Source organism: Zootermopsis nevadensis, unplaced genomic scaffold (assembly GCF_977971745.1).
Source record: "Zootermopsis nevadensis isolate Lab colony 2312 unplaced genomic scaffold, Znev_1.0 Znev_ptg000029l, whole genome shotgun sequence".
Taxonomy (NCBI): Eukaryota; Metazoa; Arthropoda; class Insecta; order Blattodea; family Termopsidae; genus Zootermopsis; species Zootermopsis nevadensis.
The window spans coordinates 2492189-2520152 of record NW_028259161.1 but is presented as its reverse complement, the minus strand read 5'-3'; the positions used below and the strand labels follow the sequence as shown (position 1 = coordinate 2520152).

The 27964-nt window shown below is 37.5% G+C and overlaps 2 protein-coding genes across 2 annotated transcripts; one reads left to right on the top strand and one right to left on the bottom strand.

The window, feature by feature from the left end:
* The first annotated feature begins 7446 nt into the window (after positions 1–7446).
* Positions 7447–21783, top strand: LOC110827337 (uncharacterized). Its single transcript, XM_022058930.2, has 10 exons — positions 7447–7643; positions 9599–9799; positions 10599–10772; positions 11942–12054; positions 12815–12912; positions 13335–13524; positions 14490–14617; positions 16338–16540; positions 18151–18313; positions 19363–21783. The coding sequence occupies exons 1-10, from the start codon at positions 7586–7588 to the stop codon at positions 19436–19438; spliced, it is 1404 nt and encodes a 467-aa protein (XP_021914622.1). The 5' UTR covers positions 7447–7585; the 3' UTR covers positions 19439–21783.
* A 1486-nt stretch (positions 21784–23269) lies between these two features.
* LOC110827338 (ribitol-5-phosphate transferase FKTN) lies at positions 23270–27601 on the bottom strand. Its single transcript, XM_022058932.2, has 5 exons — positions 27417–27601; positions 26561–26893; positions 25843–26386; positions 25212–25470; positions 23270–24365 (listed from the first exon to the last, which is right to left on the bottom strand). The coding sequence occupies exons 2-5, from the start codon at positions 26858–26860 to the stop codon at positions 24149–24151; spliced, it is 1320 nt and encodes a 439-aa protein (XP_021914624.1). The 5' UTR covers positions 26861–26893; positions 27417–27601; the 3' UTR covers positions 23270–24148.
* Between the last annotated feature and the right edge of the window lie 363 nt (positions 27602–27964).

Here is a 27964-nt window from a genome sequence, read left to right as displayed (position 1 = left end):
TCAAAGTAGGACCCTTGCGCGCGCGCGCACACACACACTTGTTACATCGATCCTGCTATTGTTGTAAGGCGGAAGGCTTCATTTGGAATCTTCCGGAGTTCGGCCGTCACATTCGATTTGATGTCCTCCATGGCTGGGAAACTCATCCCCTTGAGGCCCATTTTCAGAGTAGGGAACAGCCAGAAGTCACTCTGAGCGAGATCCAGAGAGTATGGTGGTTGGGTGATGATGGGAATGCTTTTCTTGGCGAGGAATTGCTGCACAACCAGTGATGTGTGGCTCGGTGCATTATCGTGATGCAGAAACCACTCACCGTCACTTGTCGCGCCGATTCCTCCGCGTAACCTCTGCAACGAACTCATGGTGCACCACACCGTCGATGTCAAAGAATGCCATGATCATAACTTTTTCCTTGGATTGGACGAGGCGTGATTTCTTTGGTCGGGGAGACGACGCTGTGTGCCACTCGGATGACTGCATCTCTGGGTCGTAGACGAACACTCATGACTCATCACCAGCGATGATCTGTGAGAAACATCAGGTCCTGCATACTTTTCTCAAACAGATCTCCAGTGACCATCGTGCTACATTCCATCTGATCTGTAGTCAGCTGCCTCGGAACAAACTTCGCACCGACACGTCTCATCTTCAAATCGTCAGACAGAATCGCATGAATGGATCCACGAGAGATACCAACTTCATGTTCCAACTCCATGAAGTTCATCCTGCGATCAGATAGAATCAGTTGTCACACTTGTTCAATCATTTCCGTGGTTCTGGATGTCGAAGGCCTCCCGCTGCGCTGATCATCCACCGTCTCCTGTCCATTCTTAAACCGGGAAAACCAGGCGTAAACTGCGGATTTCTTTACTGCAGTATCACCGTAAACTTGCTGCAGGGCTGATAGTGTCTCTGCAGCAGATTTGCCCAATTTGCACAAGAACTTGAACTGCGACATTGCGCCGAATGACCTACACCCACGTCTAACTGAAACGGAACAGTAACGACACGGCACGCCGAAACCTGTCCAGACCTGTTGCCACTGCGAGCAGACATGCTCAGCTGCCCACCACAACACTTGCGAGCGCTATCTTATCTTTCATTCTCTGTCTGCAGGCAAATTCTGGGAACTTTTTAAATGCCCTACGTACATGTATACTTAGCACAGTTGGTGTGCTTATTAGAAACAGGTGTATGACTGAGCAAACAAAAGGAGCAGCTAAAATCGCCCTTGTCTGAGTGCCAAATTCCTGTAGCTTGATCAAACATGGTGGGATAGAAGAGGGGAAACTACTTTTCCTCATATCCAAACAAGTTGCTCTGTACATACAACAAAGCTCTCTACTGGGTTTACAATTCACGATGATCTAAAACAATGGGACTATTTGTATCTACCGCCTTTAAATTCTCCTCCAGAATAAGCCTTGAGGAAGACAAAGGAAAGATTACAAAAGGTTAGAACTGAACAGCCTACATCAGCAATTTGTGCATGCTGATTACTTGTTATATAAGAATAGAAATTACTTAACAAGATGCATAGGGAATTGATCTCAAAATACAAAAAAGTGAAACTACACATAATCACCAGGAGCCGGCATAGCTCAGTCAGTATAGTGACTGGCTACGGACTGGGCGACCGGGGTTCGATCCCCGACGGGGGCAGAGGATTTTTCCTCTAGCCTCTGCGTCCAGACCGGCTCTGGGGCCCACCCAGCCTCCTATCCAATGGGTACCGGGGTCCTTTCCCGGGGCGTGATGCTGACCACTCACCCCCATCTAGTGCCGAGGTCAAGAATGAGTAGGAGCTATACCTCCACTCCCCCCAAGCGCTACATGGCGTATAGTGGGACAGCTTTACTTGCTTTACTTACACATAATCACCTATGATTTTAATGAAATGTCTAATAGGCCATAATTATGAAACACTACCTTCCTGTGCCAAGAAATTTCAGACACAGCATTTATAAAAATCAAATTGCCCTTGAATTTTGTTATGTTACTGGTGACTTTTTGTATCAAATTGATTTTTCTTTTTACCTTGATCTGAATCTAGAGTTAGCTGGCTATGGTGATAGATTTTTAAATCTCTAGGGCATCCTTGAATGTAGCAGTCCTAAAGAGCCATTCCCTAGAGCCATTTGGGTGCAGCTGAAGAACTACCTCGAAGAATGTGGTGGACTGCCTCTTGAATACTGCACCAACACTGATGCAGCTCCTGTAAATCAAAGCAGTACTGACTTAAATACATGCAAATAAACTACTTCCTACAAATCATAAGGGTAGATTTTGAGCTTGTATGTGCATGCCCCTCTCTCCAACTGACTTTACATTTGAGATCTTGTGACCATTTTACGAAATGTGTTACAAATATAATGGCACACTGAATTTAATAACATGACAGCAATGTCCACTTTCATGTGAGAGCAACAAAGAAATCACAAATTGTACTGTCTGTGCCCCCCCCCCCCCCCCCCCCCACCAAATGAAATGCAACAAGATCATGTATGAAAATTCTCAACTCTTTTTAAACACTTGGATTTTGTATTTATAGACAAAATAGTGTAGCAGAAAGATAACTAAAAATTCTGCAATGATATATTTAGTATGAAACAACATTCACATAATACAAACATGGGAAGCTAGAACATCCAAAATTGATCATCAAAGTGAGTCCTCTCTGGACATGGTCCATGCAGTCATCTGATGTCCTGTTTAAAGCCAAGCTAAACACAGTACCAGGAATAACAGACATTACATCATACAAAACGGACTTTACACAGCACACTTCATACCTGTCAGCAAACATATCAGGCTTAACAACTTTCATCAGACTACATACACTTCTATTCAACACACTTCTAGCATTTCATTCAAGTTTTTAGCTCATCATTAACTTCGCATTTAGATCTCAAGTGTACTTTGTATAAGGGCGGCTGCACACCAACTGCGTCAAGACAAGCATCAAGACATGAGACAAAAGACGCAGTCTTGCTTCATTCGTGATTCAGACTCGAGACCGCAGACAGATGTAGCATGTGTCTGCGTCTTATCACATATTCTCTAGTTGATGACATGATGTCGTCCAGTGAGGAAGATATTTTAATGTACATGTGGCTTAAATTATGTAAAAGAAGGAAGAGGATTCATGACTTTAATGAGTCATGTGGGTGATGGAAGCTTTACCATTGCAGAGACACATTATGAGGCCCTATCCTCGCAGAGAACTCATAAATGAAAGAAGGATTTTCAACTATAGAATTAGAAGAGCCCGAAAGAGTGTAGAGCGTGCTTTCGGTATGCTTGCCTCAAAATTCACAATTCTTGGAACGGCTATAGCGTGTAAACCTAATAAAACAGACACTATAATACGGGCAATCTGTTTTCTCCATAACTTCATCAGGTTAAAGGACGTCTTATTTAGCAAGCAGAGTCTAGGTGAAGATGATGATGACCATGACAAAGGCAGTTGTGAATCTATATTCCAAAACTTGCAGCCCTGCTGCAGAAGAGCAACTACTGAGGCCGTTGAAATGAAGAACCATTTGTGTTCTTACTTTCTGAAACCAAATGTAGCTCTTCATTGGCAGAACAAGTACACTTTAACATAAATCTTTTCGTTTTATGCAGGAGTGAGAGCAGACTTGTACGAAACGAGCTTATGCTCAACGTGTATAATAGTTAATTCAGTCATTAGCTCATTAAAATAAAATTAATCAGTGCACTTACCATCTATGTTTACTTCTTTTGAAACTGCAAGCCAAGCTTTATCAAGCTCCTCCTTGTTTGAGTGGCCCGGGGACGAATAATCGTATATTACCGGGAATTTCTCAACCGTCTGCACTATTTTAATATTTATTTGCTCTTCACTCATGTCGATAACGTACACTGGTGCTGTTCCTAGAGTACTGATGTCTCAGTCTTGACGCACAGAAAAGGAACATGCCGAGTCCTGCTTCACATGTCTGCAGCATGAAGCTGATGTCAGCATCATGACTCAGACCGGTGTGTGGCGGTTTTCATAATCTCATTCGTTTCAACTGTGCTCCTTTCTTTGCGTCATGTCGCAGACATCGTGTCTTGATGCATGCCGGTGTGCGGCCTACCTAAGAGTTAAGTAAATACGTGTTACACAGGCAACCCAGAAGGAAAGTGATGTGCACGTGCACACCTCCCATGTCCCTCAGTGTAAAACATCGGTCTTAACAGTACAAAAACATTACAATAAGAACAGTACCAATAATTATATAACAGGAATATGAATGAGGGTATTAGCAGTAATAACTGTAAGAAAAGGAATAAAATGAATATGTATAACTAATCCCCTAACAGCAGAACACACAGGTCCAACTTTAACAACACCAAAGCCCACCACCAGTCATGATCCTGAGCCAACTCCATCCATGTAACATCCTCACAGCCCACCTTCCTTAGATCTATCTTCATGTTATCCTCCCATTTCCTTCTCGGTCTGCCCAGGGTAGTTTTTCAGGATTCCCTACCATAATTCTGTATGCATCCCTTGCCATCCCCACGAGTGCTACATGTACAGACCACTGGAGCCTCCTAGATTTCACTATCCTAAATGTACAATTCGTGCGGCTCTTTACACAATATTCCAAATTCTCCACTTATTTCATCCTTCCTAGGTCCAAATATCTTCCTGAGCAAATAGTTTTCAAACACTTGTAATTTATGTTCTTCCTTCAAGGTAAGAGACCATGTATCTCATGGCTTAGGTGGAACTGTATCTAATGCCAAGTCCATGTCAAGAGGAATGAGATCTCTTGTTTGAATCTCAAAGATATTGGGCATCTTTCAATCACAATGGCAAATAATACATCAAGGAAAAACAAAAGAAACACATGTTTCCCCTCACACTTCTAGCCTCACCAATGCACCATAAATAAGTGATAACATGAACAATAATACTGACAAGTACTTTTTGCTCACCAACAGTTACCGGAATGTTTCACAACCGACAAACATTTTTTTTGAAAATCAGAATCTGCATATTTCAGTATCCATTTCAAATTACTCTTCATATCAGCTCCACATGGAAGCTTTGAAATATTTATAATTAAATAATGCAAGTGCACAATTGTAATGAGTAAGCCTATTTGCACAAATACAACAGGCATTAAAAACATTTTAACATCACAATTCAAACTTGCAAACAAGATCTTCACATCATTAGCAGTCCCATACCAGCTGACTTACCTATGACAAAACATATGCAACCAACCAAAGTAACTCTCTGGATAACTTACGGAACCCGAAGGTTCATCACCGAATCAATCATAGCCCTCTACCGGTCCCTGTCCTAGGCCAAACAAAACCCAGTCACCTTCAACTCCTATCTCCCATACATCCAACTTGATATCATCCTACCATCTACATCTAGGTCTCCCCAGCAGTCCCTTCCCTTCAGGCTTCCCGACCAATACCTGGTGCACACCTCTTGCCCATCCATGCATGCCACATGCCCCACCAAATCTCATTAATCACCCTGACAATATTGTGGGAGGGATACAAATTCTTAACTTCATCATTACGCAGTTTTCTCCATACCCCATCCTGTTCTCTCCTTGGCCCAAATATCCTCAACACCCTGTTCTCAAACACCTGTAATTTATGTTCCTCCCTCAGAGTGAGAGACCATGTTTTGCACCCATATAAAACAGGCAAAATTATCGTTTTGTATATTTTACTGTTTAGGTTCTTAGAAATCAGACAGGAAGCCAAAATATTTTGAACTGAAAAGTAGCAAGCATCTCCAGAATTTAGTCTCCTCCTAATTTCCTCTTGAATATAATTTTCATTTGTTATTGTTGTTCCAAAATATTTGTATGAGGTTGATAGTAGAGAGATTCCTCAGTAATTACCACACTCAGTATTGCCCCCAAACATTATACCTTCATTCTATAAATTTGGCCAATTAAGGGACAGATTTGCTTCACTGTTAATATCTCAAAACGAGCAATCTGTTGGTCTGTTGTGTAACTTTGTCCAAACAAAGTTAACAAATATATAAATTCATTTTCCCTGGCCCCTTTTTGTACAGCAGTTCTATGATTAACCATGCTAAGTCTATTTAGGAAATTTTCTGTAATAAATGGAAAGGAAATATTGTGGTGCTTTTTCTGATCAGAGTACTGATGAGCCCATCAAAATGTTGATACTAACGAAACTGAATCGGTCACGCCTTGAAAACGTGGTGTGAAATTATAGACAGTACCGGTACCATTAGATTACAATTTTTTGGGACGATCGGATTCTACTATTTGTCCAATTATGTCATTTTCAAGTAACATCAATGTAATGAAAACCGCCGAATAAGATTATTCAAAGACAACTCCCGTTCTAAAACGTGACATTTGAACAGTCTTAATATACAGCAATTTTCGACAATAATACTCATCACATCTATTGAAAATTAACTTTTACCGAGTTTATATCTACAAACTGCACATTTGTAATATGGAAAGCACCAAGTAATTCCAACAAAGATCTTCCAATTCATCTTCCTCAACGAACAGCCTTTCTAAAATGGCCGAAGCAAGATTGCCAAGGCACGTTCACGCATCAGCGACCTTGAATTCGGTGCGTTTGCGCAGTGTATAATTTCCATAGACATGGTGCTGCTAAAGTAATTACGATACTCCCAATTATAGAATGTTCGGAATGTGGGGGGCCAGAAAACACCTTCTTGGGCTTCGTTGGCTATTAGCTTTTTAGAGCTAAAATTGCAGAGGTGCCTTATCTGAATTTTGCCCTCTCAAATTTCATGATCTATCCATTGTCACCTTTGGAACAAATTTTGTCGAATATGAAATGAATGCATAAATTGCTGATTACATGAAAGTATACGATCCTACATATACGAAAATATTAGTATCAAGCAACACAGCATGACTGCATGGAGAGATTGACGCATATCAATGTGCCAACTTCCATAGGTCAAGTTATGTCTGAGCTGTGTTGGAAATCTCATGTCGCACAAATACCCCATGCCACAACTTCAAACCATTCAGCATTACTGCCACGTTTTAATTAAAATACAATCCGAACTGTCCACTGGTAATTTATAAAATTAATATTACGAGGGGATAAATTCACACATGATAATTCCCGAATACACTAACAATATGTATAATCAAACATTTATTTTACAAAATGAATTCACTAGTGATAGCTCATCTACACATGCGTTAAGTTAACACTTGTCAGAAATCAGTAACGATAGCCTTAATTTGTTTGGTAATATTTAATTGGAGATGATCAGGTGGAGATTTTCTGAAAACTTGCATATTGTCACAGTCTCAAATTTTAAAAGAATCAATATTATGGGGATTACATCTAAAGCACACTGACAAGTTTCTCCCTCAGTTTCCCAAATTGTGCAAATTGTAAATACAAGCCAGGCGCGTCAGAAATTAATTACAGGTGAATCAGTGACGAAATAGCTAGATTTAGTGGTATTGTGACGTGACACAGCTTATCACTACGGTATCTTATCCAACAGCAGTTTCCTACTTTTGATAGATGCTGTCAGAACACGTTACATTCGGTAGATGAAACATCATAAATGAAACTTATTTGCATCTTATTGGGATTTGCATCCGCGTCCAGCTACTTCTGCTGCGGTAAGTGAAATTTACAATTTCACACAAGTGCGTCGTCAGTTTTTTCCTTCCCGCAGGTAGAGTTTGCCCGTAACAGGATTCACACGAAAATCAATCAATATTACCGACTATGACGGACAAAATCTGGTGTTAAAGTTGTAGGTCACCCGTATTGGTGTCTTCATAGGCGAATTCGCAAAAAAATAAAACGACGCCTCGCTTCGCCATATTTGTCTGGTTTGTCTGAGCGTAATAGAGAACAGCTGAGCGGATTTTCACAAAATCTGATAATGTTGTATTTGACTAAAATTTGACGATACATTATAATTCTGGTTCAGATCAGACAGTAATGGGTATTTTTTTAAGACCTACGTGAGTTTACGAACACTGACTCCCTGATAATTTTGACGTCAATAGCGCCATTTGCAAAAGTAAAATTCTAGTAACCATGACAGAATATTATGGTCTCATATCGGTTAAATCTAATTCCAGGGAACATCACCCCTTACCCTACACATATGAAATTCAGAATAGAATAGTCCTGCAGTTCTGTCGGCATCCACCAATGTTTTGGACAGCATATATACATTTTTGTAATATTGCATCACCCTACATGATAAATAATTACAAGGTTTAATACTTGCATGTTCCAGTTAATAAAAATAACAAATAAGCAAATCTGTTAAGGAAAATAGCTGATTAATATGTGAGGTTGTTTGCCTAGCACTTTTACTGCATTATAATGAAGTATCTATAAACTGTCCTAATTCATAATTCAACAAATCACAAGTTTATAAGACCAGGTGAGTGTGGCCTTAAGTCTGGAAAGGCTGGTAAGGCCAACTTACATGTGCAACCTGAATCCCACCAAGGTAGCCCAGCATCAAATAAAGGACTAAGAAAGAAGATCAAATAATATAGCTGGAGGTATGTCATTAACAAGACTGCAAGAACTTGTGCAAGAAGGGATCAAAGGAGTGAAAAAAGAAGACTGGGCCTGTTATTATAGCTATGATATGAACACCGAAAATTCCTATCGGGAAAAGGACACAATTATGGAGGATGTTATTATTAACTTGGGCGACACTGACTACAGTGATGGTGATAGTGACAGTGGTACTGATACCAAAGATGTAGAATCATTCATGTTTGATTTCATTCCCCTATAGCATAGGTATGTGGACTGATGTTTTTGGGACACAGTGTATCATTAAGTTCCTCCACCCTGCCTATCCGTCTCCACCGACTTCCTGTGATGCACCCATAATAAGTATGTTTATATAACAGCAACACTATGTCTGTAATACCATGGGAATGGCTGTTGTTCTGAACACATTATAATCCACATGTGCTATTCAAACCCTCACAGGGGACTGTCTGTCCTAATTGACAATGCTTCAGATCTGAGGAAAATGCTTAATGCAGAACATTATGGGAAAAATGCAATCCCTACTTTCAACGTCCCTACTGATCAAATTCTGTGGTTTTCCTCAGTATCTCTTAGAACTGAGATAGTACCTTAAAATATATCACAACCATGTTCTGCCTCATCCTAATATGCATCACTCCACACTACATAGCCCACACAGAAGACAGAAATAAAATAACTGAATAATGACATGCAACAACCCAGCAGACACACTGAAGATGCATGTCATAATGAACACACTTTTTCATAAAAGAAGTTTTGATAGCTTTGACACTGCCTCTTCCTAATTTGTTATTGTTCTTACTATGTACCTGTGCATGAGTGCAGTGATTGCTTTAGTATGCTTATAATTGATGATAAGAATTCTCATGTTTTCAATTTTATCAATGAACATATGATACCACAAATCTTTTAATAATGAACCTATTTTTATTGAAGAAAATTCCCAATGTTAAAAATTCAGCTCTAACGCATGTGATCTAACAAAACGTTTTTATATGATTGTGGGTGCACATAAAGCATACTATGTTTATCTTCCTATAAATAGCTCATGTGACTGAAGACAAGGCTTGTGAGCAAGAAGTAACAGTTGATGGTACCATAGACTTCAACATGGACCTCATCCCTCCTGACGATGAATGCAATATATACAAGTGGCATGCAGATGTTGTGGGTTACAACATGGACGTGACTGTCAACTATTTAGATTTAGATGAAGTTGCTGGGAACTATTTAATCATCAGCCCAGGTAAATGATGAGTTGTTACAGAAAAAAGATAGATGCTGGTGAACTTGCATATATAACACAGTGGTTCTCGAGCAACACTTTGCTGTGGTGGCATTTGCTTCTAAACAATATTCTGATGTAAATGTTCTACAATGAAAAGGATACTGAACTAACAATGAATAATACACTTATTTAATTCTTTAAAGTGTATTAAATGTGAACTGGTTAACACTAGTAAGTGGACTTGTAAAAATACATTTAAGAAATCAGTCTATTCGAGGTATGCAAAACAAAACACATCCCAAGACTGAAACAAATGATAAATTTTAAATTTGGTTACTTGTAATGGTTCAGTACTATTCATGAAAACAGGTGATGCTCACTTCCTAACTTTTACTAAAATGAAATGTATTGATCAAATTGACTCATCATCATTAATGCCTACAGCTGTGGTCTATTTGGTCTTTGGTTAGGGCGGGTTGACTACTGCAATGACAGGATAACATAAAGAAAAGGTGATTGAGAACTTGATGGTGGGCTCCAAAACCACAGTGAAGAGTTTGATATTCCTGACAGTCACAAAGTTTTACCTTTGTCATTGCTGGCATGAGCATGAGAATGTCTCTGCACTATGATCAAACATTATATAATTATATAACCATCATAGATGCAAACATGAATCTCCAGTCATTCAAATGTATATGGTTGCTACTTATCAAACAAAGAGTTACTTTCCAAAACAATGAGTGGTTGTTTAGAATTTTAAACTACTACGGTATCCTATGCGGCGCTGAAAATAATGTTGATGTCCTGTGGGCAGGACCCTCACTGGTGCAAGATGAAGCCAGTGTTGTCCTAACTGGTATCATCCAAACCACAAAAAAGATTCGAGTGATGGATCATAATGAAATGTCTGTACTACTGGTCACACAAAACAAGATCACCAATGGAACCAGGAAGAACAATGGATTTCAGCTCTCCTATGAAGCTTTTGGTTAGTGAAAATATCCAAAGTACCCTCAAGTGCACATCTTAAATTCTTAGTTTTAAAATGATGGGAGACTAACTCCATGGTATAGGCTCTTCCTTGAGGAGCTTAAAGTTGCTCAGTTGATCAAGAAATTTATTTAGACCCTGACAGGTAATCACAAAAGCACACCAATGAACCATACACTGAGCCAGTTCACACCATCACAAAAGAATTCTGTAACATCCCTGGAGTTTTTCAAAACAAAATTTGTATCAATTTGCTTTTAACTGTTCTGTACTTCTATCACTACTGAATTTACCCACCCTAATTTTATCAGGTGTACAACACAAACATGAAAGCTCCTCATTACAAAATTACTCTACTTCTGTTACTTTGACTCTAGTGGGCCCAATATTATCCTTAGTACCTTTCTTTTCCCAAACTATTGCAAATATAATATCTATGCTCATTCATATATCCACAGTCAAATTCCAATAGTTCTAGCACATAGATATACACAGATCTGTAAAATGTACAAGGTTCAGAACCTGGTGTTTTTATGCTGTATAGCATGATATTAACGCAGGTATCTGCATGCCTCATTCCCCAGAAACTTTCCAATCAAATGACAGTTTCTAATGAAACATGGCAGTAACATCAAGTCACAAAAGACAACTCTTCCTACTCTTAAATTCCTACTATCAGTAATACCAACATGGCAACCTCACAGCCTCCTCTTCTGAAGATGGAGACTCACTAGTGTCTCTTAATGGATTGCCTTGAAACTGTGTGTGGCAATAGGCTGTTGAAAAATACGCAACTTTCGTTGAGGCATTCATTTTGAAGAATGTAAAACAACAATGTGATAGTGACACAAAATCCATACTTAGCTTCAAGTTTGATGCTAATAACTAATCAAACACTGGAGACTGGCACATGTGATCCTGTATGGGGAAAGACCATAAAAATGCCTGTACATTCTGCACAAGAAATTAGTGCAAATTCTGACGTTGTATATGACAAATACAATGTATTCCAAATCTATACACTGGCAAAAGTATACACAAATATGGACTAGCAAATTGAATCATTATTAATTCCTAGCCTCACTTAAAAGATTAAAGTACATGAAGTAAAGTACACATCATACATTTTCCAAATAACTTCCTGTTGTATCTCATGATATTTCGTAGGAGAATTGACAACAGAGCCATCCACCACAACATCAAGACCCACACCACCACCTGCCCCTTCAGATGTTGATGACGACATAAGTGTATATGTGAGTGGCATAACCCCCCCTCAGGTGAGTTTCTGTTTCTTATTTTTTGTTTAATTAAGAATCCTATAGCAACTGCAGAGGTCACACACTGGAGAATGAAAAATTACAGGAAGATTATAAACAGAGTCAAGAAGCATATATGACGGACTGGCGATAGTGGTCTAGAGCAGTGGTATTCAACCTTTTTTGTTCGCGTACCCCCAGATATAATTTCTCTTCAACTTTGTATCCCCAAAGTTGTTGGTGTATAATTCAAATTATACATAGTATATAATCTACATCTAAAATAAATTACATTACTGATTATTCGGTATTTATCATAAAATAATATATATATATTTTTAAATTTCACGTAACCCCAAAGATGTCTTCGCGTACCCCCGGGGGTACACGTACCCCAGGTTGAATATCACTGGTCTAGAGGCTAGTGAATGGAAGTGCAGAATTTAATGTCAAATGAAGCAGTGGTGGCCTCTTTTGTGATACCTTCATGACATTTGCTTGGAAGGACTGAGGAATGCTATGAAGAAACTCAGTTAGTAAAGAAGAAGGATTCAAACCAGGGATGTCCAGAACACAAGGTAGATACAGCAGCTGACCTGTCTGGAGGGATGAAGCAGCCATGGACTTTTCTGAAGCACTCTTAGAACAGACTGAACAGCCAGTCATGGTAAACACTGCAGTCTTTTTCACACCCACAGGTTCAGCTCAATATAATGATGAAAGGGGTTAAATGAATTAACAAACAATTGCATCTAACTTGCATCATACTGGTTTGTTGCAGTTTTACAAGAAAAGAGGTTCATTTAAGGAAGTTGTTGCCGAGATGGCCAATGACTACTGCAGTGAAAGCAAGAATATTCAACTTCAAAAGAACGCAACGTAAGCTACACACAAAAACTTTACAGTACAAGCAGTACACAATAATTTAAAAAAAAGAAAACAGGGAATGAATTTTTCTTAATACTGCGTTCCTACAAGTCATTGTTCTGTCATTTCAACCATTATTTCACTGCTGATTTCCATACTGATTTGGCCTCTTAGATATCGCTTCATATGCTTATAGCAACACAACAACATCTGAGAAATAACAGATTTAAAACTGATGACAATGCAAAAATAGCAGTGAAGTGATGCCTGAAAGAATAAGACACTGACATTTACAATGAGAGTGCAGAGAAATTCATCCTATGGTTTAATAAGTGGGTTTGTAGAAATTCAAGTGCACTTTGCCTCTATATGTGTGGGAATTTTTTCTGTGATCAGATAAAAATATTCAAAGTCACTCTCTGTGAACTTTTCAGGTCAAGTGATGTGAGACTCCAATTGATTACTGAGTGTCCAAGAACATGGCCTAACTGGGAAACCTGCATAAAAGTAAACCTCACCATACCACTCCATGTGCTCGGAAGTGATTATCAACTAGACAGAACAAGTCTTGAAGAAATGTGGAATAAGTATGCAAAAAAAGGTCTGGAGAAAATTAATCTGAAGGTAAGGTCTAAGACTGCTATGACAGACATGAAAGAGAAACACAAGTCCTTTTTAAAATGTCTGAAAATTAATAACGTTATCAAACCAACATAGTAGGAGATGCATGATAAGCTCAAAGTAAATATTATAGCTATAAAATATGTAGGTAAACAAGTAAAATTACCAATGGTCCTGACAGTGATTACTGTAAGCCAAATTATGATAATCATGGCTCTAATCCATTACTGGTGAAACAGACCATTCTCTGACTATTTTCATACTTGTTTTATGGTAAAAAGAGTGCAATCTGCTGTCTCATAAAAATACTTCAGCTGATATTATTCTTCCATCATCAGTTCCCCACATGGTCACTATTTCAGAGCCACAGTCTAATAAGTGCCTAATAAATTTAAAATTAACCCTATTCATGCTGATTTTTATTTTTAAAAATTATTTCGTTAGTATTTCCCCATGCCACAGTATAGTATGTGTGAGCCGGGGTAGCTCAGTCAGTATAGTGACTGGCTATGGACTGAACAACCAGGGGTTCAATCCCCGATGGGGGCAGAGGATTTTTCCTCTAGCCTCTGCATCCAGACTGGCTCTAGGGCCCACTCAGCCTCCTATCCAATGGGTACCAGGGTCCTTCCCAGGGGTAAAGAGAGGCAGGGGATGACTGCTCATTCCCGTCTAGTGCCGAGATTAAGAATGAGTAGGAGCTATACCACCTCTCCCCCTGGTGCCTACATGGCATATAGTGGGACAGCTTTACTTTACTCACTTTTATCGTATAGACTGTAAAGTGGAAAAATCACACTTAACTTTAACCACTGATTGAGAGCAGGACACATTTCATTCACACATTTCCCAAACACAAATTCTATGTGAAGTATATCATGTGTAACATGGAGATGATTAAATGAGGAGATACAACATAACACTTACAGCATGCAGTAGGAAAGATGTGACTCACCTGTTTTATGCAGGTATACCAGGTGCCAGACAATGAAGAGATGCTGCACCTCTGGCTGTACATCTCACTGGGTGTGGTAGCTATATTCACACTACTCATGATTGTCGTGTGGCGCCTTGACCTCTTCAATACCAGTAACAAGTAAGACCACTCAAGCAACACAACCTGAAGCAGAAGTAAAGAGATCCACAGTGCATCCTATAGTTCTGCTTCACACACTTTTTAATTACATATTAACTGCATACACTATACAACACAGAATTACGGGATGTTTATCAATGATAAGCCACAAATGATATATAAATAAGAGGTAGTGGCATATTTTATGCAATTACTTCAGTACCTGAATGGAGAACTCAGGAAAATTATAAACCATACTGAGTCAAAATATATGTCCTCTTGGCCAAAATTTTAACTGAGAAACCACTAATGCAACACAGGAGTGCTAATCTCTATACTCTGATATACAATGCTTTTCATACACTGTTTATGGACAATGTAAGTCAGACAATTATTACAAAAACATATGGAGGGACAGACTGTGATCTATTTCAAGCCCATGATATTTTCTTTACTGTAAAGTTTTCAGGTCCAAGTTTCACAAACTAAAATAGCAGTTTATACCAGATTACTGGGTGATTCACATTACCAACAGATAGCAGCACAGATATAATGACTGATAACTTAATATTGGGCAATTCAAAATCAGAGCCATACCCCCTTGGAAAACTTTTCAGTATGTATAGTTAAGACTTAAATTAACACATACTAAAAGTCATCACTAAGTCTGAGTGGTTAGTCCAGAATTATAATTCCACTTAAAGACTGGTCGCATATGTACCCAAGTGCATTGAATGTTGGAACTGACTGGTAAGCATCCTGCTTCACATTTGAGAGATTCCAGATTTGACTTCTGACCCACACATCAGACATCCTGAGGCTTTTTTATGTTTGTTTCTTTCAGTCTGTCCAAGCAAATGCTGTTACAGTACCATAAAATAGATCACAGCAGTTTCTTTCCATATTCTTACAAATTCATAATTTTCAATCATTCTATCATTTCACACTATATAACAAATTCATTTGATAAAGCATTATTAAATAAACTAAACAGCACAAACAGATCTGGTTGCACCCCATTACTCTCCCCTTTGCTGTGCTATTATCCTGTTTATATCTGGACTTTTAATCAGCATAAATAGTAGCACCACACCAGAAAGACACATAAAGATCATGGAGTTAAAGATCCAGACATTCCTGAACACAATGGAGGTGAGTGATCAGTTTCATACTCTAGGAAAGACCCCAATGTACACATTGGTTAGGATGTTGGGTGGGCTGCAGAGCTGGTCTGAACACAGTAGCAGGAAACAGAAATACCAGGAATTGAACTCTGGTGATCTACCTCACAGCTAGTTACCTCACCAAATGAGTAATCTCAGCTCTTTACACCACAATGAGATTTAGATAATTCAAACCCATTTATCTGACAGACCACAAATTCTGGTTTCCTAGTCATTAAGTTACAAAGTTCTTGCCCATGGCATTTCATTTTCTGGTGCTGTCAGCATGGGCATATAACCTTCATTGTGGGTTCTGGAAAGAGAAACTGCCTGCTTCCATCCATATGTCACTGCTGATTGACAGACTGATTGATTCTTAGCTTATTTAATGATGGTGTTTCAACTCCAGAGATAATACTCATATAACATCAAATGTCATGAATGAGTAGATAATTTGGAAGGAGGCAGTTGTGGCTTTCCTGAAAGTACTATACCAGCATTCGCCTGGAGGGACAACAGGCATTCAACTAGGTTAAGAACAGTGCAACTAGGTACCTCCTGTCTATCTGATGTTCCAGGAAAGGAACTGCACCACCATTTGGAAGGGTAAGCACTGCAAGTACTGACTCCTGGATATCAAACTCATACCAAGAGGTTCCACCAATGACAGACCTCCTCTACGATGATACCTATAATAAAACAAGAGCAAATGAGGACAACATAACTTCACCAAAGACATTAAATACGTCCCATGATGAAAGAACAAAGTCATTGGATGAGTGTAAGTAACAATGAAGAGCTCACACAGAGGAATAAAAGTAAAGTTACAGCATGCCAAGTGCCTCTGCAACATAGCACTTGTTTACCTTCCCTGAGCTTCATTCACTATATAGAGGTCTAAATGTACTTCAAGATGGTTATATTCTGGGTTGCTGCACTGAGTAGTCTGGTAAAAGTTTACCAACGTTTCAGAGGTCCTTGCTGCCTCCATCATCATGGTGATGATCTTCAGACTTATTGCCATGAAAACCTCAAATCCTAATTGTACTTACCATCATTAATTAACCATCTGCAATACTGGTAACATCAGAAAGCTCTGCATACTTTACTGCAGGAAATTAGAAATTTTGTAAAGGACTGAAACAATCTTTGACCAAGTATCAGTCAACACAAAAATTCTGAGATAATAATGTCCCATAAAATACTCACTCCTGCCCTCTCCTGATGCACAAATTCGTAAAAAAACATTATTAATGAGAGAAAAGCTACATGTATTTAGTTACAATACAGATTGTAACATCTTTGTTGTATTAAAATTGAAGAGACTTATAATTACCCACATAAAAGGTTTACAGTCATTCATTAAAGATTATGAAACTGTCAGAGATATCCCATATTCATTATCATGCTTTAACAGAAATGAATGCAACATACTTTTGAATAAGAATTATTTTCTATCTTGCAACAGGCTCATTTGCTGCTTTCTAAGATTTTCATGCAGTGAAAATTTGGATTGTGGTCTGCTGGGTTATGATGCTGTGTATACGTGTTGATTGTTACCAATATTTCAGTGAAACATTTAAAATGAAAATGACGCTGATATGTTCCTCCAAAACATTCATACTGGCAATCTTTTACTACTTGTTAAGCACCCCCTTTACAACTGACAAGTGTTTTCTCCAGGTGCAGTAAGGTGTATACAATATAAAGATATAACACAACTTTGAATTTGTAGAATAGCAACTGCCTGCAGACTACGTAGTAAACAATGCTGCAGACCAGTATCAGTACTTATTTCTGCGTAATTTGTGAATTTTTAGTGAGCTGTTAGGAAGGTTATGTGCAGAAAAATGGATTTAAATAACCCTAAATGTTGTACCATTTCCATGTATCATTCAACATTTAAAATTTGGGAATAACTGACTATTTAAGAAACTTTATTCGATGCTCCATGATGAACAAACAGACTCTGTTAACAGAAACTGCAGTTTCAATATAGGATTTCATATCTTCACACTTCATCTCCCTAAGATCCATTTTAATATTAGCATCCCATTCTCAAAACACTACACACAAATTTGGGGTTGCCCTGAAAATTTGAGAATATATTCCCTAATAACAAATTTAATGTCAGTCCTTACTTTACAGAAGAATTATCACCATTTTGAGGAAAAAAAATACTGTCCTGCAGCCCAAGAAATATGTATTTTGTTAACTGAATTGCTCATTAATATCAAAGTCCATAAACAGACAAAGTAAATTCTGTAAGGTTGTGACACGCACCAATGATTATTAAATTAAAAAAGCAAATGTTTGTTGTCAGTACTGAATATGTTATACTCTGACTACTTGCCAAAAAACAGGGGTATGACTGTTTCTACCTTCCAACAGTTGGTGCAGCCTTCTACTTCCAAAATCGTGTCTCCAACATTGGCTATGATAATCCTTCATTTGACGTCTCCAGTGAGCAGCATCACCAGAAGAATACGAACACTGACGATTTCAGTTCTGATGATGAGTCAATGTTAGGAGCCAATACAATGAATAACACAAGGTAAGTTGTGCCATGCTTCACCTATACATGGAACCTTGCCTAGAACCAGAAGAAAAAGAATATAACTTCTCTCTTAGTGACTGAATAAATATATGAAGGTACCTAAAATCATTTTCTGCTGCGTTGCGTCACAACTGCTGCACAACACAGTATCCACATCCCTGTAATTTACAGCCATATCGCATGGCCTGCCTTCAGACAGATAAGTTTACCACTCCAATCTACTTAATCAGAATACAGTATGAAACAAAGCAGAATCTGACTAGGGAAAACTTTTCTGTTCTGTACAGCCTTCAGCACCTAAACAGCTTCTTAGGCCCAACGTAACAAAGAGCTATTTGAATATTTTTGTTAAGTTATCGTATGATTTATATTTAAAACAATACACAGTTATTCCTGGTAAAGATACATTTATCAGTTGTATATTAAATGCCTGTTTAATAATGTTGTTCCAATTCTTCAGTTAATATCATATTATAGGTTGACAAGTAAGAATGTTCTTTGTTTCAGACTTTCTTTCTGATTCAGCAACTGTTTATTAAGGAAATATGAGGATTATCTGCCTTATACATCACACATGCACATTCAGTCTCCTTTACATAAAAGGAGACCAACTTGTCCCACTTGTAACATTGTAGCCTTTACTGGTTAAAATGAGAACAGTAGCTTACATGTGTTATCTTTGGTTATTATTGTGAAAATGGTTTCATAAAAAAAATATCAGTGTTTTATCAAGGAGAAGATTGTGAATGCAATTCAGTCTGTTCAGTTGCAACAAAACTTCACTTATATCTGATTATACACTACACTGAGAAACTGGTTTCTTCTCATTTCACATACCAGGATTAAGACCTAAGATCTCTTTTCATTATGGGTCAGGATTTAACTATGTGCACTGGTATTGGTACCCCACTTAAATCATTTTCTTTAATCTGCTTCCACTTGTAATCTTTGAGTGTGTTTGTCAGTGAGAAAGAGAGTTTAAAGTGGCCAATTTTTTACAGTTTGTTTTCTAAAACTCTGTTATTAATAAATATTATTCACCACAGGCCAAATCATGACCACCTGTATGAAGCTCCAAAGCAAGTAACATACCAGGATCAAAATAACGAATCTGCCCTCTAATGCAGTGCTGAGGGAATGCAAAGAAGTGGATGCACAAATGCAGCAACATTTCTCTGACAGCAGTTTACTACAGTGGAGCCCAACATGATCAGTTAACATATTCCACACTACATGGGCACCAAACACACAAATAAAATTAATTTATTCACATCCCTCCCCCCACCTGTACACCTGAAAATGCTATTTAATTTGTTCCTCATGGCCATAATGGTTGAACATTTAATGTTCTCTTGCTATGTCATAGAGACAGAACTAACATGATGCCTTTCACATAGTTACACCAGTTGCAAAGTTATACACCATAACATCAAGTAACAACTATAACTTTATGAAATAACAAGGTTAAAATATGAGGTTAATCTATCTGACAAGAGTTAATTAATTTACTCGTAATTTTAAACAAAATTTTGTCATTCCATTGTTAATAATTTTACATCTGAAATATTTCCTATACTGCACACCTCACTGTATTGATTCTTAACATGTTTTAATGGACTGTACAATAAATTACATCTGTCCACAAAACAAATGGTAGAAATGTAACTTTCAAACACATTATATGGACATGCTATTACTGCATAATAAATTCTTCCTGAGCTACCACCTTACACAGCCTGAGAAGAATTCATTATACTTGGTCACTGTAAAAGCTTCAGATCAAACATGCTATTACTGTGTACAAAATTCACAGTTAATAAAAAAAAAATGTTTCAGAACACAATGGCAGCTACCAGTGAAGTTTAAAGGCCACCAACCAATTAATCTTAATTTCCATTTACATAACTTATAAACAAGCAAGCCAGTTGCAGTGGCCACACGGTCTGAGGCATAGACCTCGTGCGCTTGGACACTGGGTTCAAATCACACTCAAGGCATGGATGTTTGCATCTTTCCGTATTGGGCTGTCCTGTATAGGTAGAGGCCTTGTTCAAGGTGTCCTACCAAATGTCTAATAAGATTAAATGAATAAATTGAGTACCTTGACACCTGCGGGTAGAAGAGGATAAAGACTAAAAAACAACAAGAAAGCCTTATTTTATTGGTGTACCTCATAATTAAAGGTTATATAAACAGGGAAATTACTACGCAAATCAGGTATGTTGTCACTAAAGAGATTCAGATACCAAACTGGGTTCTGATAGGCAATTTACAAATTATATTTAACAATCTAGTAAAAATTAAACTACAATGTTTTATGAAGTTAATAAGTGGCTGCCAGATATAATTCAAAGCAACTAATTTTTACTTGTTTTTGGTGAAAATTTTGAATACAAAATGTAAATGTCACATTCCCAACACAAGTGAACAGACACTGTTTCAAATCTACAGCACAGAGTGAACTCCCATGTCAACATTCATAAAACTGATAGGAGGGATAATGCTACCCCTACCCAAATGTAATAAATTTAGTTACCTGATTTGCTTTCAGGTGCACATTTTATAGTCTGTAAAAATTAATGGGATTCCAGTACGTGATATTCTTAATCTTTGATCACAGCAAACAAAAAGGTCTATGACATAACATGAAACTCATAATTCTTTCAAGGACATAATTCATTCCATCATTAATGGGACTATCAATCAAGTACCTACTTAACAGACTGATTACTTCAAATTAACCAGTTTACCCTCGAAGTGGCAGCTGATGATTTTCTGACAGCTACTCTGAAAGAACAACCCTCAAATTCTTGGAAGTTCAGTAAGGCATTCTTAGTTCCAAAAAAGAAGTTTCTGAATGTCTGTAGCAGCAGTTTGTGGCATCCCTATAACCAAGCCTCACACATCTAGCCCTCAAAATGATTGTTCAGCTTCACATTCTTGTTAATTTAGACCCAGGCAGCTCCAAGAGCCCCAATGATGGTGGACATGACAACAAAGAGAAAGATCCCTGCCTCTGCCAGAAGCTGAACTCCATCCATCCAGCCTGCACTCAGTCATTTCACTCACTTACAATTGTTCCAAAGTTTGACTGTCAAGTGTTCATCAGATGTGTATTTGGAATTATGTTTTCTGCCACTTCTAGGGTTTGTGACACAAAAACTGTAATAAACTTATACAAGAGAATATAATTGTGACCTCAAATTTTAAGCTTACTAAATACAGTACATAGAACTTACTGATCCAGCAGTATTTTATGTCAACCTTCTGTATGCTGTTTAATTCAGAAAACAAAGCCTTTTTGTCTGTAAATTTCAATGACAAAAAGTCACAAACAAATGGCAGGAGTCTACATTTTTACTAATATCAAAAACACAAGTATTCTTAACTAAAATATCCAATTTCTGTATAAAATGTCTTGCTTGTACATGGAAAAGGAAGTCTGAATAAACTGTTATAGAGAACATTATATATGACTTTCAAGCTAAATGCCACTAATATCTCAAAACTTAAGATTTATAGTTTCCTACTCATAGGAATGCACTGCAGTAAATAAAAGACAAGATATGAGGTTCCAATAGTGACAAGTAAGATAACTGTCTTGTGGGATGTAACACAATGTACGAGTCTGGTAGTAAACATCTACAGTGCAACATCCCAGAAGAGAGCCATTTTCATGATAGCTGAAGCTGCTATCAAATATCAATTTAGCATATTTCAGTTATAGACCTGTACCAAGAAGAAACAACAGAAAACAGCACTGCAACATTTCACAACCATGTTCACTGTTTCTGCAGGTACAGTGATCTATTAACCACTAAGAGATAAAAAGCCTTAAAATAAAAGGAACTGTCTCATCATAAGACATCAGATTCTCGTGGTGGCAAGTATGAAGATCCCCATCTTCTGAATTGTTACACCATGTAATCTGGTAGAAGACTATCAGCATTTCAGAGGCAAGCATCTCTGAAACATTGGTAAACTTCATCGCCCTGATGATGGAGGCAGCAATCACCTCTCAAGCATCTGTAAATCTCTACAGACTACACAGCACAACAACCTAGAAAACAGCCATCTTGTCTCAACATCCCCTGTATGCGTGATACCACAGTACTTGGGCACAGGGACTACTTTATTCACAATTTTAAAATAAACAAAATTAGAGAAGTTTGTTTTTCAATAATAGTAATCACAAAAAAATAATACTAGGGATAGATATGGCAAGTATTCTTATTATAAGGTTTTTCATATTGTAAATCCAGTGAAAAAATATACTAAATACCCAAAAATAAGACAATAAAACATCAAACACATACACAAATCTTAACTGCATGAAAGATGGAAATAAGTGGGTAGAGTACTATTTTCTCCAACACCTACCTCAGAAGTCTTCATATGAGCTGACAGTGATGTATTCTCAATAGCTGGGAAAAGATGGAGCAAACTGGGAAGCACTGAGAAGTGATAGAGAAAATATTTATCCCAAAGATGAGTAACTATAAGGAGTACAACACAGAACTTGTGAGATGTGTCTGATTAAAGATAAGGTGATGGGCTGAGGATACAGAATGGATAATAGGAAACAAGTGCACAAAAACATCAAAATAGGACTGCAAGGATGTGGCACAAAAAAGATGTTAAGCTTCCCGGACGTAAACATTCAAAAGGATATTAGGCAAGATGTGAAGGTGAAAACACTACAAGAAAAAACTGGCAAAATTGAGGAAAAAGTTGTACAAACTTGTTGTACATGAACAACAGTATTCCTCTAATTGCTTGAAACCTGAAAATGGTGAACAAAGGACATGGTGGAGATGCCAAGTAAAGGAATACATACAAAAAGAAGAAAAAGAGTGGATACAGGTACAAGAGGCCATAGAAGAATGGAGGGGACTTTGTCATAAGAACACATCTTGGTGGAAATGTCCAGCAGACAGTGAGGATGTCATGGAATTTTCATAAGTACAACACTTTATTTACCAATGAAATACAGATTACCTCCAGTGAAATAGTTTTTTATATGAAACACCAATGATGTATGATGTCAACAACTTCTTTCTCAGTTCAGTATGTAAATAATTAACAATGAAATCACATTCAATGTCCCTTAATATAACAAGAAACAATGGCCAGATATATAAGGTGGCACTTGACTGAATAAAATTTACAACACAGCAATTAAAAATTTTCCACAGTGATATGACAACCAAATTTGTGCAAATGGAATCATTTTAATGACGATTCATACATTCTTTTAAACTTTCTACTGATCCATTCAACATATGATGCATATCAATTATCTCAGCATTTAAAATTGCTAGACAATCCATAAGCACATAAAAAGTGCAACAAATGTCTTATGAGGAAATGTGTCAATCTGTCTAGTCATCCACATTTCATCTTTTGAACTACTTGATAAATTCTAATTTGGTACGGAATGCCTCTAAAAACTGTCACAGAAATTTAGTTTTGGTAGAGACAGGTTCTTTATAATGCCTAGTTTACATAAGGGCATAAATAATTCTTCTTCCTGGACCTAAATACTGGCTGAAAACTAATAGAAAGATTGAAAATAGAGGGCCCTGGGCTTCTATCTGAACACTTACAGCAAGCTTTTGTTTAACTTAATTAGCTAAAATATTTATGCTAACTAAATAACTCATTTTAAAAAAATGTATTTTTGAACTGATAGAGAACTGAACTGGCATTCCAACATCCCATGTTATATAATTATAAAGATTAAGCTAATAAATATGAATAGGCATTTAAATTACTTGAATGGTTGAGAGCAACCAAACAAATAAGCGTAAAGTTCAGGAATAATTACCAGAATCAATTGTATACTCGCATTACTTCAGCCCAATCCTCTGCTGGCCACTCCCCATTCTCTCTCACATTTGATGGACTACTTTTCCAGTCCCAACGTGTTACTGGAGTGAACCAATCAGATCCATAGTTGGCCTCGATGTAAGCCTGTGTCTCACAAGGCACCCTCACTTTCAGCTCCAGAAACTCTGTCCAGCAGAGAGTGAAACGTGGAAACACATACCTGAAAAATTCATGAATTTTCAGATACCTGCTCAGAATAAAGTAAAAACAAAACCTGAGAACCTGAAAGTAATTCTGTCACTGTATACACCTACATTTAACAGAACAATGTAACTGCCATCACATTAGGTTTACATTAACAGTGTGTAAGTCAACACAAGATATATGCATCATTGTCATAAAACAGCAGGGCTTAAAAAAGACAACTGGTTCTTCAGTAGTTGACAAATATCACATCAAAAACAATACAACCTAACAAACAATGTGACAAATGTTTGCCTTATAAAAAATGTAGACTCTGAAACTACAGACTTTAAAGACAACACTACTAGCATAGATGTTGTCATATTATTCTGAACCAGTTCAATCCAATCCACTATAATACATTTCTCCACAATAATTTTTTTAACAATGTTCTTTCATTTCTGTCTTAATCCTTCAAGTAACAGGTTTCTAAATATCAAACAAATTTCCTCATATCCTTTTCATAACCTACCACATTCAAATATTCCTAGCAACTGCAGAACTCATGCAACTCTTAGTTCTGCATGCAATCTCTGTTAGTTCATGTCCCTTAGGTAGAGATGTAGGTAATCTATTGTCTTTCATTGGATTAAAACACGTTACACAGAAAACAATGGACAAAACACTTGTTTTGATATATCTCAGCCTTTAGTTTTTTAAAATAATTTCTTGAAATTATGCCTCATTTTTTCATCAAGGAACTCATTTATATTCATTACTGTCATTCCTAATTTTAAGAAATTTACAAATGATTTATTAGCAATCACTATAGCAGCCATATTTCATCCCCCCTCCCCTCAACAGCATGCTACACTGTACTCACTTGAACTTTCTCCCAGATTTTGCCTGTGTGCCTCCATTCCACAAAAACTGTCCATCTTCATAGAAGAAAAATATGTCCAGCTTAAGTTCTCCACTGGACAAGGACAACTCCAGACTGTCATTCACTCTCCCAAACCAGTGCTTCAATGTAAAGCCATGATCTAAAAATTCTGGCAGTATCTTTTCACTGTAGTCTGTTATGAAGATCCCTATGTCTACATCTTTACTGTATGGGATGATGTCACACTGACGGAAATAACCTGAAAGAATAGTGAACGGCATGGCCACAAGCAATATTCCTCAAAGCAAATATACCAAAAGAGAATGTAGATATAAGAAGCCCTAATATACAATTCTTTATTACATCACATAAATGTTATTAGTAATGCCAAAGCATCAATGATACCAACCTAGCAAACTTCAGATGTGAAAGCAACTCCAGCAACATTAGATGTAGGACTTTTATTTTTAAAATACATTCTCTGGGGTGAACAGAGTCTCAAAGTATTATCATGATAAGGGATATATTACCTGAATCTAAGACTTTCTTTCAAAATGTCAAAGATATAGAGAGGGAGATATCATTGAATGCAAAAAATGTAGGAGTATATTTTCATGGAAAGTACACTTACCTAGACATGTGCCACTGCTTAGCCAAAATCGGACTCCAAGTTTGTCCAATAGCGTCTTGGCTTTTGACAGCAGTTTCCATGCTCTGTGGACAAACCTCAAAGCTTCATGTGTTGTATCTTTACCATGAGATCGGTAAAATAAATCTGCCAATATGTGATTGCATTCAATGTACCTTGAACTTCTGGTATCACGTAAGAAACGAGAAATGTCCTTTGGTATTAGAACAGGAATATGATCCATATGAACCAATTCTGTTTCAAACTTGTCAAAGGCTCCTTCAGTCTTCATCATTTGTGCACTGTGCAGTGACAAGCCAAAACTTGAGAGTTCAGATATTGCTCTTGGGTCACTCAGGAGGTTACCATGCCACCAGTAATTTCCCTCCCTCTCATGAAATAGTACAAGATGTATCACAATATTTCTCTTGAGCAAGTAACAGATTGGTACATTTATAGAAATACCAGATGGTACTTCTGGTGGATTTGTATTTTGTAAGACAACAACATGGAATCCAGCTTCTTGTAACACAGACATAAACTCAACCTGGAAAAAAAGGTAACATTGTACAACAACCATTTTTTCATGGTTATTTACCTGGGACTATTCTACAGAGAAATATTTCTTAACTGATGGATCATGGTGATGCATGACATACAAATGGAACAGGAAGACCACATTACAGTTATAGCTCATGAAGAAAGATTAAACAATACTCACACTCTGTTTAAATCCCCTAAATAATGTAACAAATGTTGCTGGATGCCTAGCTTCACAAAGAACACATTGTGTTTTGTGTTCATTTTTCTGGTTTATAAAGTGCTGTAAGGTTTCACTGTCAACTACAAATACTGACATATGCAATTTAGAAGATATGTTGACAAATGCCCCAACATCCTTCAGAAAATGTATATGGTACTGATTGTATGGATACAGGAGTAACACAAGAAGGCTTAATTGAGCCGTAAGGAGAATTAACCCTCCTACAAGGCAGAGATGGACAGCAGATTTCTTTTTCATTGTTTTCACCAGAGCTTTGCATCAGACATCCACCTGAAATAATCAAAGTAAAACAGGGTGAAGTTTTTTTGGAGAAAATGTAATTATGGTGCACAGACCTACTACCTGACATAACTACATCAAACCTAGAAGATGGCTGTCTTCCGGGTTTTGGCGCAGTGTAGTCTGGTAGTTTACCAACGTTTCAGAGGTCCTTGCTGCCTCCATCATCAGGGCAATAATGACCCTGATGATGGAGGCAGCAAGGACCTCTGAAACGTTGGTAAACTTCTACCGGACTACACAACGCAAAAACCCAGAAGACAGCCATTTTCAGACTCACCGCCGTGGAAACCTCAAATCCTACTAGAATCATACCTAGACTGATATAAAACACTAAACAGTAGCAACGTAGATGAGATACGTTAAAAACTGTTAAAATCCAAACTAACCCAATCAAAGTGCATTCCAATCAACATTCGGTACTGAAATGTGAATCGTTTGGGAATGAATACCCACTTAACTAACCTGACTACGGTGCAGGATCTTCCTGAAAAATGCAGTTTGTTAGACCTACCTTACGAAGTCAATCTCACTTCACAATATGAAATGCATCCTAATCGAAACTTTAACATACTCAAAACGTGCAAACAAATAACAGTAATATATACAATAACGCAATTTATATAATTCTCTTATACGCGATCAAATATACTCAAACTGTCACATCCTGGCCTTCCCTCGCTCAAATCATAGGCAATATTAATACCTTAATCGCAAGGGAATGGAAGTGTCAACAACAACATTTTCACGAATTATTTTACAATGCATTAAACAAACTGTAATATATTAAAATGCAAAAAAAAATCTATAAATGTTTTTTCATAAAAATTTATAATAAACAGAACTTGTTCTAATATACTACTAGTGACCCAGCCATCTATCGGCATCGGTAGTGAAGCCACTATCAACTGCTCTGGCTTAGACGGTAACAACGTTAACCAACCACCCACCCAACTTATCCCCTCCCCCCTACTCTCGCAAAAAACCCGAGCTCATACAATTCATTCTAACATAGGAATCACTTATTTTCCATCACCATCATCTGAAAATAATGTCTTCTGG

Coding starts and splice junctions, on each gene's coding strand:
- LOC110827337 (XM_022058930.2), top strand. CDS start 7,586: ATGAAACTTATTTGCATCTTATTGGGATTTGCATCCGCGTCCAGCTAC. Junction 9,800..10,598: donor CTATTTAATCATCAGCCCAG/GTAAATGATGAG, acceptor TCCTGTGGGCAG/GACCCTCACTGGTGCAAGAT. Junction 12,913..13,334: donor CAACTTCAAAAGAACGCAAC/GTAAGCTACACA, acceptor TGAACTTTTCAG/GTCAAGTGATGTGAGACTCC.
- LOC110827338 (XM_022058932.2), bottom strand. CDS start 26,860: ATGAAAAAGAAATCTGCTGTCCATCTCTGCCTTGTAGGAGGGTTAATT. Junction 26,387..26,560: donor TTAGGGGATTTAAACAGAGT/GTGAGTATTGTT, acceptor CTTTTTTTCCAG/GTTGAGTTTATGTCTGTGTT. Junction 24,366..25,211: donor AAATCTGGGAGAAAGTTCAA/GTGAGTACAGTG, acceptor TGAATTTTTCAG/GTATGTGTTTCCACGTTTCA.